This window comes from Syngnathus acus, chromosome 1 (assembly GCF_901709675.1).
Source record: "Syngnathus acus chromosome 1, fSynAcu1.2, whole genome shotgun sequence".
Lineage (NCBI taxonomy): Eukaryota > Metazoa > Chordata > Actinopteri > Syngnathiformes > Syngnathidae > Syngnathus > Syngnathus acus.
In genome coordinates this window covers 17,006,763-17,019,925 of record NC_051087.1, presented here as the reverse complement: position 1 = coordinate 17,019,925, position 13,163 = coordinate 17,006,763, and the positions used below count along the sequence as shown (strand labels likewise).

The window sequence follows — 13,163 nt, the reverse complement described above, 5'->3', positions numbered from 1 at the left end:
CATAAATCAAAAACCTAAGTGTAATTGGCAGTTGAAGTGGTGCTATTAGCTCCTCACGCTTCACTGCAATGTGCAACTGTCTAAAAAATGTTCCCCACCAGAAAAGGACAAATATTGTTTATAAAAAAAAACAAAAAAATCAAAACAAATCTATCCTCAAAACTTGATTACAGCAGTTGTTTGAGTAAAAAATTAAATCCACAAGTACCTTTTGCCCATCACCCATTTCACTATCTTCCTCAGAGCTTGGCATCAAGACCACATTGTTGATCTTGCCAAAAGACGTGACAAATTTAGTAACTTCTTGCTCTGATGCTTCCTGTGGAATCCCAGCCAAATACACTTGAGGGCCTGCTATGTTGTCCTGGGATGCTGGAGCCACCGTCTTTTTCTTCTTGGCAGGTGGTGGAATGGACAGCTAGGAAAAGCAACAAATGATTGAGGTTAGTTTATGTGACACATGGGGATGGATGCAGTCTTGCACCAAGTACTGATACCAGTATCATACCATCAATTTTAGATTGCAAAAATGACACAATCATGCCCAAATACAAGTACCCACGGCAAAAAATAAAAATGCTGCAATTCAGTGACAGGGCAGTCTATTGCCGCTGTCGCACAGAATGCAGAAACCCGTCTCGGACGTGTCTGTATATTTGAGTTGTCATAAAACCAAAAAGTATTGGTGTCAATGTTAGTGTTACTTTTTTTCTCAGAAGCAGGATTTTCAGTTAAACTTGCCGATGTTCTGTAGCAGATTTCTAAGTAATGACAAATGGGAGAAATATACTTTTTTTCTGATTAAATAACATAGTCTATCTTTTCATGGGTTCTATGTTTATATAGCTATAGAACACAATATTCTGTGGGCCTTCAAAGATCGGTCAAAATCTGTAGAAATGGATGGTACTGAGGGGCTTGGCTGTGCTCCAAATGGCTGGCATTTATTGAGTTAAAGGCTTTGATCAAGACCTTTAAAGGCTTTGATTGAGTTCACAGACTATGCACTTACTCACAAATTGTCTGATAATGATCGGCCACCGATCAATTGGTGCATCCCTAACACATACGTACACAATTAGTCTTTATCTTCGTTATACAAAGGTAAAAATACAGTGGAACCTTGATTTAACAAACAGAAATGGTGAAGGGCCGATTGTTGCATCTTTTTTTCTGAGGTCTAAACACACCCAGTACAATACTAAATTATTTGGTATTTATTGCAGACTAAAGATGCCGGGTACAGTACTACATACAATAAAAAAAGTAAAACTGTTGAAAGCTTTCAATTATATCCAAATTTACCTTGATGGTGCTTGGGGTAGGACTGGTCGCATCCTATCGCAAGCATGATCAAGTCGCGTTCATGTCACTTTTACATGTCATTGATAAGGGCTTTACAAAACAATGAATATATAAATAAAAATAACTGTACTTTATCAAAAAAGGATGCATGAAGGAGAGACGTGTACACGGCTCCTCAAGCAGGAACAGAAACAGATATGAATTGATCAATACTGTGCCTGCAGATGCTAAGCTAACGACATTTAAAGGTTCATACAAACCTTTTTTTTATGAGAAATTTGCCTCCGCCAACATGGCTTTGACATCATTATCAGCCTACTCTAATCTACAATAATGTTTTTCTGTGATGAGAGAGGAATAGAAATCGTAAAGTGGTGGCTGCGGAGAATTGCGGCCAATTTCTAGAACTAATAAAGAGAAAATTTACTGTACAGTGAGGCATTTTGAAAGGACTAGACCAGGGGTGTCAAACTCGTTTATTTCGCGGGCCGCATTGTAGTCATAGCTTCTTTCAGAGGGCCATTATGACTGTCAACCCAAATAAATGTATGAGCACCTCATATTATATACAGTAAAAGCTACAAAACAAACTGACAAATAACTCGTTTTCAAATCAGACGAGTAAAAAATGTTTAAGTGAAGACAATTTGCAATTCTAGTAATGACAAGAATTTGATGCACAATTTGTCTTCGCGGGCCACATAAAATGATGTGGCGGGCCGTATCTGGCCCCCGGGCCTTGAGTTTGACACTTGTGGACTAGACAATTCTGTCCGATGAATCCGGGATCCGTTGGCTCGAGGTTTGTTCAAGGTTCCATTGTATTTTTATTTTTTAAATTTCTGTACAGTGGGGCCTCGGTTTTCGAACGTCCCGGTTCTCGAACAAATCAGTATTCGAACAAAAAATTTGAGATTTTTTTGCTTCGGATGTCGGACGAAATTCGGTTGTCGAACCTCGCGAGATGAGCCGAGAGGACCCCCATGCCAACTGACTCCGTTTGTTATTACATTCTCGTTACTCTGAGGATTGCATCAACTCTAATCATGCCTCCAAAGGAAACAAGTGGGAGCAGTAAAGCCATCCTAAAACACAAAGACGCTCCTAAAGCAATGCGACAGTGAGGGCCCGGCGCACTGCGGTTGCGCGATCGGACCAAATTAAGCTCCCTGCGCACTGAGGTCCAATTAAATTTTGGAAAGTACATCAGGACTTTAAAAATATTTTCTAGATTTTAGCGACCGCTCTGTCACAATAATGCGACCAGCGCGGTGCAGTTGCGTGGTCGGCGGCGCGCTACGGTTGCGCGTTCGGCGGTGCGCTGCAGTTGCGCGATCGGACAAAATTAAGCTCCCTGCGCACTGAGGTCCACTTAACTTTTGGAAAGTACATCAGGACTTTAAGAATATTTCCTAAATTTCAGTGACGGCTGTCACAATAATGCGACCAGCGCGGTGCAGTTGTGCGGTCGGCGACGCGCTACGGTTGCGCGTTCGGCGGTGCGCTGCAGTTGCGCGATCGGACAAAAATGCGCAAATGAAAAAATGCCTAAAAAAGGCTTTTTTTGGCTTGGAACGGATTACATTTTTTACCATTATTTGTAATGGGACAACATGATTCGGAATTCTAACGATTCACTTCTCGAACAGCCTTCTGGAACGGATTGTGGTCGAAAACCGAGGCTCCACTGTATTATGTAAAAAGGAAAATCACACCCACTGGTTTGACAGCTTTGGCACTCGTATTGATTCTGGTCCCAGGCTTCGTTGACTTTTTAACAGTTGTAGTGGAAGAATGAAGTCCATATTTCGAGCTTTGCTCAGCCTTGGAGAAGGATGCATTGGAGCTGGTGTCAGCAGAGTGCTTATCCAGCTCATCACAAGCGTGTTCTACACCACTGTGATGTGATGAATCGCCTAAAAGTGTGTGGACGTGCGTGTGTGCGTGTGTGTATGGTGTGTCGGGTGGGGGTGGGGGGGGAGAAAGGTTTCAGTTACTTATTCATTTCAATATAGACAATTAAAACAAAAGAAAGTATGACCAGTCTGCCACACATGGGACATCTCTTGTGATTGGACTGTTTGGTTAAAGGTAATTTTATAGGTAATTTATTATATACCACTACAATAAAAAAAATCAGGCCTGGACTTTCCTTAAATTTGTGACATTTTACCAAGGTAAGATCACGTGGATGAATTTAAAGTCAGCCTTGCCTTGACTACTAAAGCTGCTTTAAGTGAATTCAAAATGGCAGACTTTCCGTTATGTTAAACACTAAGAAACGTTTTTGTAGGTCTTTGGCTGTTACGCATGCCAACACATTTTCGTACCTCCTGGTGAAAATGTGAGTCTGCAAAGATGTATGCATTCAGATATGAAAGACATTACATTTCTATCCATCCATCCATCCATCCATCCATCCATCCATCCATCCATTTTCTTCCGCTTATCCAGGGTCGGGTCGCGGGGGCAGCAGCTTTAGGAGGGATGCCCAGACTTCCCTTTCCCCGGCCACTTCATCCGGCTCCCAAGGCGTTCCCAGGCCAGCAGAGAGACATAGTCTCTCCAGCGCGTCCTGGGTCGTCCACGGGATCTCCTACCGGTGGGACATGCCCGGAACACCTCCCCAGGGAGGCGTCCAGGAGGCATCCTGATGAGATGCCCGAGCCACCTCATCTGGCTCCTCTCAACGAGGAGTTGCAGCGGCTCTACTCAGAGTCTCTCCCAGATGACCGAGCTTCTCACCTTATCTCTAAGGGAGAGCCCGGACATCCTGCGGAGGAAACTCATTTCGGCCGCTTGTATCCGGGATCTCGTTCTTTCGGTCACGACCCATTTCCTTCAATTTAAATGGTAAATGGTGTGCACTTATATGGCGCTTTTTTCTACACCGCATGGTGCCCAAAGCGCTTTAAAATGCCTCAAATTCACCCATTCACACACAAATTCCGACACCAATGGGAGGCTGCTGCCATGCAAGGGGTTTCCAGGTCCACACTGCGAGGTTCAGTGTCTTGTTCAATGACACTTCGACATGGTCACCGGGGTTAAGGATTGATCCCACAACCTTAGAGTTGAGAGGCAAACACTTTACTACTGAGTCCCCACATTGTTAACATTTTTTGTTTCAAATGTTTGGAGCTAGGCGGCTCGGTGGCGCACTGGGTAGCACGTCCGCCTCACAGTTAGGAGGGTGCGGGTTTGATTCCACCTCCGGCCCTCCCTGTGTGGAGTTTGCATGTTCTCCCCGGGCCCGCGTGGGTTTTCTCCGGCCAGTCCGGTTTCCTCCCACATCCCAAAAACATGCTTGGTAGGCCGATTGAAGACTCCAAATTGTCCCTAGGTGTGAGTGCGAGTGCAAATGGTTGTTTGTCTGTGTGCCCTGCGATCGGCTGGCAACCGGTTCAGGGTGTCCCCCGCCTACTGCCCGTTGACGGCTGGGATAGGCTCCAGCACTCCCGCGACCCCCGTGGGGACTAAGCGGTTCAGAAAATGGATGGATGGATGGATGTTTGGAGCTCATTGTCTTTGTAATGTTAGCCATACATATACCTCTTTCTGCGCTTTGTCTTACAGTGAAACTTCCACACACGAACTAAATGAATTACGGTGTATTCGCATGGAAATATTTGAGCCAACATACAACCATTTCAACATGCAAAGTACAGTGACTAAGTCGCTCCGTGTCCTGGCTGACATGCCTCTACAACTTTGCGTTGACATCGGGGACAGTGCCTCTGGATTGGCAGACTGCAGTGGCGGTCCCCCTTTTTAAGAAAGGGCACCGGAGGGTGTGTTCCAACTTCAGAGGAATCACAGTCCTCAGCCTCCCTGATAAGGTCTATTCAGGGCTGCTTGAGTGGAGGCTCGGATTCAGGAGGAGTGGTTTTCGTCCTGGCCGTGGAACAGTGGACCAGCTCTATACCCTCGGCAGGATTATCAAGGGTGCATGGGCGTTCGCTCAACCAGTCCACGTGTTTTGTGGACTTGAGAAAGCGTTCAGCCGTGTCCTTTGGGGAGTTCTGTGGGGGGTGCTTCGGGAGTACGGTGTGCGAAACCGACTGATAAGTTTGGTTCCTGTATCATCGATGCCAGAGTTTGGCCCGCATTTCCAGCAGTAAGTCTGACTCACTCCCAGTGTGGCTTGGACTCCGCCAATGCTGCCCTTTGTCACCGATTTTGTTCATAACTTTTATGGACAGAATTTCTATGCGCAGCCGAGGCGTTGAGGGTGTTCGGTTTGGTGACCTCAGCATTGCATCTCTGCTTTTTGCAGACGATGTGGTGTTGTTGGCGTTTAGCAAATGGCTGAGAGACAAGGGGGTCGTGGTGTGACAGCCAAATGATACCACTACTGCTGTGCATGGATGAGAGGCGAACATAGCAAGATCGCAGCAAAACAGGTGGCAATACATGATGTTGAGGGTAACTACACTCAAATGTTAGCCATTGTATTCCTTCCTTTGTTCAGACAATTTGAGCAGGTCTTACCTTAACAAACTTTTCTGACAGTTTCGGCAGCAACTTCCGCCTTCTTCAGAGTGTCACACGATGGTGTGTGTGACACATCTTTTTCAGCTGTTGTTACTACGAGGGCGCGACCCTCCTGTCAGATTTGACAGGTGGTTCACACCCCCTGCTTTCCTCTCGCCGCTCCAAAACGCTGGTCCAGGTGTGTGAGAGCATGTATGCTCCCTCATCTCGGTTAATGGTGTGTTGTCGATTTTTTCTTATTTCTATTGCCTCCATAATCCAGTGGTTGTGTCGGTTTTCTTCGGTGCGGATGACTCGGGCTTTGTTCCAATTCATGATATCCTTTTGCAGTGATCTGTTATAGCTGATTTGTGGGTCTCTTGCAGTGCCTTTTCCTTTGTCGCTCTTGTGTGTATTTTGTCCGTCTCCTTCTCGCATTCCTTTTGGTGTTCTTTCTTCCTTATGCTGAAGCTCCTTCCCGTTTCACCGATGTATATTTTATTGCATATTTGACAGGGTATTTCGTATATTGCGTTGCACTTGTTGTCTTGTTTTATTTTGTTCCTTGGGGTGTACTAACAACTGTCTCAGTTTTCTGTGTGGTTTGACCGATGTGCTATTTTCGCATTGCTCTCTGTATTTTTTTTGTGACTCCTCTGATGTACGGTAGTGTTACCATTCCTCCGTTTTCTGTCTTATTGCTGGTTTTCTTTTTTTTTTTTTGTTCCGTTTCTTGTTTCTTTACTTGTGCTGCTCCTTTGTTTATTGCCCATTGTGGATATTGACATGTTTTTAGTGCTTGTTGAATGTGCTTCTCTTCTGTTGTTCTGTCTTCTGGGTCCGTGATTATTGTTGCGCATTCGTGTAGTGTTCTGATGACTGACATTTTGTGTGCTGTGGGGTGTTCTGATGTACTTACTTACTTACTTGGGCCTTTACATTCCTTTTGGAACATAGGCCATTGATGAAGAGTTTCCACCCTAGTCTGTCCTGTGCCATTTTCTCCAGCTGTTTCCACGACAGTCCCGTCTTCTTGACTTCCAGCTCTGTGCTCCTTCTCCAGTTGTTTTGGGGTCTCCCTCTTCTTTTTTTGCCTTGTGGGTTCCATGTTAACGCCTGTTTAGTTATAGCCATGTTTTTTCTCAGGGTATGTCCAATCCAGCTCCACTTCCTCCTCATAAGCTGTATCTCTGCCTCTCAAAATCCAACCCTAACGCCCCCGTCGTGAGAAGTGGTAACAGGTCAAGCTGGCAAATAGGGCAATGGTAAAGCTCATGGGCCAATCACCCGTGTAGTGGATTTAACAACGGTTACAGAAACATTGGTGAAGAAAAAGAAACCCCACAACCTAGGAGATGTAGACTCCTCAAGCATACAAGCTGAAGAGGAAATGAAGCCGCATGCTGAAAACCATCTGGAGAGGGTGCGGTGGAATTTGCTATCCCCTAGGAAACCGACCAACATCGCAACCTGGAACATCAGGATCATGTTCGCAGCAGGGAAAACAACAGCCATTGCTGAAGAGATGAGAAGATACAAGGTTTCTATTCTTGGCCTGTGCGAAACCAGATGGACCCAGACAGGTGAAGTCAAACTAGCCAGTCGCGAGTACATTCTCTACTCTGGACATGCAGAGGAAGCAGCACCACACACAGAAGGAGTGGCACTCATGCTCTCCAAAAAAGCACAACAGCCCCTCATCAGTTGGGAGCCCATCAGCTCAAGAATTATCACTGCAAGTTTCCAAACCACCCATAAAAGAATCAACCTTAAAATCATACAGTGCTACGCACCTCCCAACAATGCTGAGGAGGAAATGAAGGATCATTTCTATAACCAACTACAACATCTACTCCAGTCCAGGAAGGAAAAAGACCTAACCTTACTCATGGGCGACATGAATGCCAAGGTGGGAAACAACAACAATGGATACGAGCTGGCCATTGGAAGACATGGACTTGGGGAACGATTTGCAGACATATATGTGCTGACACCAACCTGGTCATAGGAGGCACCATATTCCCCCATAAAGCCATTCATAAAGCCACCTGGATATCTCCCGACCACATTACTGAAAACCAGATTGACCACATATGCATCAACCGGAAGTTCAGACGGTCTCTCCTGGATGTGAGAGTAAAGAGGGGGGCAGACGCTGGATCAGACCACCACCTACTGGCTGCAAAACTCCAACTCAAGCTAAAGCGCTGCAATACCCCTTCTGGGAACAGAACAAAGTACAACATCCAGCTCTTCCAGGACATTGGAACAACTGAGCTGTATAAACCACCCTTCAGAACAGGTTTCAAGCCCTGCAAGAACAACCAGTGAAGTACTGGAACAGCCTGAAAAGTGTATGGAAGGAGACATATCTGGAAGTTTTAGGGAAAAGGACAACAAACCACAAACCTTGGCTGTCAACAGAAACCTTGAAAAAAATAGAAGAAAGGAGGGCCAAAAAGGACACACTCAACAAATGCAAGACACGAGCGAGAAAGGCTGCAGCCCAAAAGGACTATGAGGAAGCAAACAAGGAAGTAAGGAAAAGCGCTAAACGGGACAAGAAAAACTACATTGAGGCACTGGCTAAAGAAGCACAGGAAGCAGCAGCACAAAACAATCTCAAGGAACTCCACATGACCACCAGGAAACTAGCTAGGAAGTTCAGACAGAACAACACACAAATCCCGGATAAAGAGGGACGACTCCTCACCACCAAGGAGGAACAACACCAAAGGTGGACAGAGCATTTCAGCGAGCTGTTGAATAAACCACCGGCCGACCAAGCAATAGAGATCCCACCAGCAGCACACCAACTCAAAATCAATTGCGCCCCCCCAACAAAATCTGAGGTAAAGAGGGCTGTCAAGATGCTACGACGTGGCAAAGCTGCAGGGCCAAATGAAATCCCAGCAGAGGCCCTACAGGCTGATGTTGAAACTGCAACCACCATGTTCCACACACGCATCAGGAAAATATGGGAGGAGGAAGAAAACATACCAGCAGACTGGAAAGATGGGCTTATTGCTGTCATCCCATAAAAGGAGACCTTAGAGACTGCAACCACTACAGAGGCATCATGATGCTATCAACACCGAGCAAAGTGCTAAACCGCATCATCTTAGAAAGACTACGGAAAGGGGTTGACGAGGTACTGAGAGAAAACCAAGCTGGTTTCAGAAGTGGAAGATCATGCAGTGACCAAATTGCTTCCATCAGGATCATTATAGAACAATCGATAGAATGAAACACACCTGCGTACGTGAATTTCATAGACTTCGAAAAGGCGTTTGACAGCGTAGACCGGAAGCTATTATGGAGCTTAATGGCACATTACGGAATACCCCCTAAATACATCTACATCATCAAAAGCTCATATCAGGACATGCAGTGCCAAGTGCTGCACCAGGGACCAACACAGAAAACATTCACCATGCTCACTGGAGTGAAACAGGGATGCCTACTTTCCCCTTACCTATTCCTCCTATGCATTGACTGGATCATGAAATAAACTACCCACAATAAAAAGACAGGCATCCAATGGACTTTGACAGAACTAGAAGACCTGGACTTTGCCGATGACATTGCTTTACTCTCACACAGCCACCAACAGATACAGGAGAAAACTCAACTACTCGAAAAAACAGCAGCAGGACTGGGACTAAAAATAAACTGAGCAAAAACCAAAATAATGCGAGTAAACAACAAAATCACAAATCCCATTAACCTCAGGGGCTGCCCACTGGAAGAGGTAGACAAATTCACATACCTAGGAAGTGTAATTGCAGTGGATGGCGGAACAGAGGAAGATGTGAAATCAAGAATAGGGAAAGCAAGAACAGCATTCAACATTTTAAATAAGATCTGGAAAACCAAAAACATCTCACTCAATACTAAACTCAAAATCTTCAACTCCAACGTCAAAACAGTGCTGCTATATGGATCAGAAACAAGGAGGACCACCAAACACATCACCACTAAACTGCAAACTTTCACAAATCACTGCCTAAGACGCATCCTCAGGATCTTCTGGCCCAACCGCATCAGCAACACCAGCCTGTGGGACCGCACCAAACAAGAAACAAAAACAATAGAGGTGTTCTGATGTCCATAATAAATATTGATCGGTGTGGCTGGCTTTTCTGTGAATTTTTATTTTTATGTCTCCGCTGTCTGTGTGCTGTATTTTGATATCTAAAAATGCAATGGTATCTATTTCTTCTTCGTGGGCGAATTGTTTAAACCAGTGGTGTCTATTGTGTTAAGGTGATCTGAGAGCTGCTGCGTATGGCCAGTTTTTATTTTTTCTATGATGTCGTCTACGTACCTTTTCCACATTGTGGGTCTGAGTGCTTCGGGTGCTGTTGTAATAGCTTTTTCCTCCAAGTCCTCCATAAAAAAGCTGCACACGATGGCCGACAGGGGGTCCCCCATCGCAAAGCCTTCTTTTTGCCTGTATATTTGGTTCCTGAACGTAAAGTATGTGGATGTGGCTATAAACTGTAGTAACTGTATTATGTCCTGAGTGGTGAGATTGGTGTGTTTTTTGAGTCCTGTCTGTCTGCAGTCGGTCTCGTACGATTTTTAATGTTGCTTGTACTGATGTTTTGGTGAAAAGTGATGACGTCATGTGATATGAAAATTTCCTCCTTGCCTACCTTAATGTCTTTGAGTTCTTTTGCTAGTTCTTTTCAGTTCTTGCAATGTCGTTCCGTTTGTCCGAGTATGGGTTTTATTATTTCAGTGATGGTCTTTGACAAATTGTATGTGACTGAACCAATACTGTCAACTATTGGGCGTAGTGGTGTTCCTGGTTTGTGGATTTTTGGTGTGCCGTATATGCGTGGTGTTATGTTTGCTGTGGGTACAAGATGGTTGTACCATATTCTTCGGACTAAAAGTTGCTCCGGAATATAGGTCGCATTAGCCATAAAATTCACAATAACATGAAAAAAAACATATATGTCACTCTGGAGTATAAGTGACATGAACGAGCAACAACAGGCTAAACGATAGGTATGCTAACTTGACATAAACACAAACGAAGAGCTGAGAACGGGCCTGACGTAACATTCAGAGTTATTCAAATACGTATTACATAAATAACACGTTTATAAAACCATCTGTGTCACTCCAATTCATTAAATCCATCGATCGTCCTTTATGCTAATGATGCCGGTAGTACGTGGGGCCTTTCGTCATCTTCGTCATCCCGTGATCGAATCTTTGTCCTTTATGTAAACAACCGCCGCGCCGCTGACGTCACTTGAAATTCAAATTACAGTAATCCCTTGCTACATCGCGGTTCCACTTTTTTTTTTTTTAATTTTGAAAATTTGTGAAAAAATTCACATATAAGTCGCTCCTCAGTATAAGTCGCCCCCCCACCCAAACTATGAAAAACAACGCGACTTATAGTCCGAAAAATACGGTATGTTTGTCTATTTTGTTGCCAATTAGTAACGGTTTTAATAGTGCCTTAAGTTTATTTTTCTTTTCTTCTGTTGGGTCTTTTTTGAGGATTTCGTAAGTGTTGGTGTCGTTCAACATGTCCTGCATTTGTTTTTCATATTTTTCTGTGTCCATGATGACTGTGGTTCTACCTTGGACTGTGGTACCTTGGTGGTCTGCCGGTAAAATAGTGATTTTCTAATTTTTTTGTTAATGAGTTTATGGCTCTTGCTTCCTGTCTGGTGATGTTGCTGGGTGGTGGTCGCACTGTTTTCAAAATACCCGCCACCTCGTTGCGTAAGGCGGCTTTTTTTCCCCAAGTCCGATATTTTTTCGCAAGCAAGTTTAGTTGCTAGAATGAAATCTTCATATGGGATGTTTTTGGGTGTGACTGCAAAGTTGAGTCTTTTCGATAATACATTTCTTTCGGCTTCTGTCAGGGTGTGCTTTGATGCGTTGTGTATCCAATTGTCGTTGACGGGTGTTTTTTGTTGTGCTTGTTTCCGTGCCTTTTCCATCAGTTTCTTTATCTGCTTTATGTGTCGTGTTTTCGTGGCTATGAATTCATCTTGAGCACCAGCTCAGTGGCCTAGTGGTAGAGTGTCCGCCCTGAGACTGGAAGGTTGTGGGTTCAAACCCCGGCCGGGTCATACCAAAGACTATAAAAATGGGACCCATTGCCTCCCTGCTTGGCACTCAGCATTAAGGGTTGGAATTGGGGGGTTAGATCACCAACTGATTCCCGAGCGCGGCACCGCTGCTGCTCACTGCTCCCCTCTCCCCCAGGGGATGGATTAAAATCACACGGGGATGGGTTAAATGCAGAGGACAAATTTCACCACACCCAGGTGTGTGTGTGACGATCATTGGGACTTTAATCTTTAATCTTTGTGCATTTTGTTGAAGTGCTCTTCTATCCATTCTTCCGTCTCGTTATTTTGGGGGTACCGGTGTTTGAAATTCTCCAGCCGTTGCCGCAGATCCGTGCTGATGTTGTGTAGTTTGTTTGTTGTGCACCTAATTCTTTCCTTTACCAGAGTCATCCGCACTTTACTTATTAATTTTTCTGCGTTCGTTGTTGGGAAGGTTTTTTTTATGTTCAGGCTGTTTGGGATGATGCCTTCGTCTCAACAACGGAGGTTGAATCTGAGGTGGTTTCTATAGCGTGCTTGTTTTTTAAGGGTGGTATCAATGAACCATGAACCGAGATGAGGAGCACCAAAAGGAAAAAATACACACAAGAGCGACAAAGGAAAAGGCACTGCAAGAGACCCACAAATCAGCCATAACAGATCACTACAAAAGGGAGAACCATATCATGAACTGGAACAAAGCCCGAGTCATCCGCACCAAAGAAAACCGACACCACCGCTGGATTATGGAGGCAATAAAAATAAGAAACAAATCGACAACACACCATGAACCGAGATGAGGGAGCATACATGCTCTCACACACCTGGACCAGCGTTTTGGAGCGGCGAGACGACAGCAGGGGGCGTGACCCACCTGTCAAATCTGACAGGAGGGTCACGCTCTTGTAGTAACAGCAGCTGAAAAAGACGCGTCACACACACCATCGTGTGACACTCTCTGAAGAAGGCGGAAGTTGCTGCCGAAACTGTCAGAAATGTTTGTAAAGGTAAGACGTGCTCAATTTGTCTGAACAAAGAATACAATGGCTATCATTAATGGAGACATAATGAACACAATTCCACTACACTCAAATGTTTCGACAAGATTTTTATACTGTTTAACCACAATTACTTACATTTGGGGATTTTACGACCCGATGCCAACCCTGAATTGGCAATAAAATGCAGACCAAACTCAACCCTGTGGTGTCCTAGCCCAGGGCTCCCCAACCACCGGTCCGTGGGTCACTTGGTACCGGGCCGCCAAGCCACACAGAAAAAAAAATAAAACATTTTTTTTTC

General features: G+C 44.7%; 1 protein-coding gene across 1 annotated transcript in view; it reads right to left on the bottom strand.

Annotated features, from left to right (window-relative positions):
* Positions 1-13,163, bottom strand: part of LOC119124462 (zinc finger protein 638-like) — a 168,940-nt gene that overhangs the window by 101,478 nt on the left and 54,299 nt on the right. Inside the window, exons 5-6 of the mRNA XM_037254471.1 lie at positions 3,025-3,221; positions 209-418 (exon numbers count right to left, since the gene is read on the bottom strand). Of these exons, the coding sequence (XP_037110366.1) occupies positions 209-253 (45 nt within the window). The 5' untranslated portion in view covers positions 254-418; positions 3,025-3,221. The remainder of the gene's footprint in view (positions 1-208; positions 419-3,024; positions 3,222-13,163) is intronic.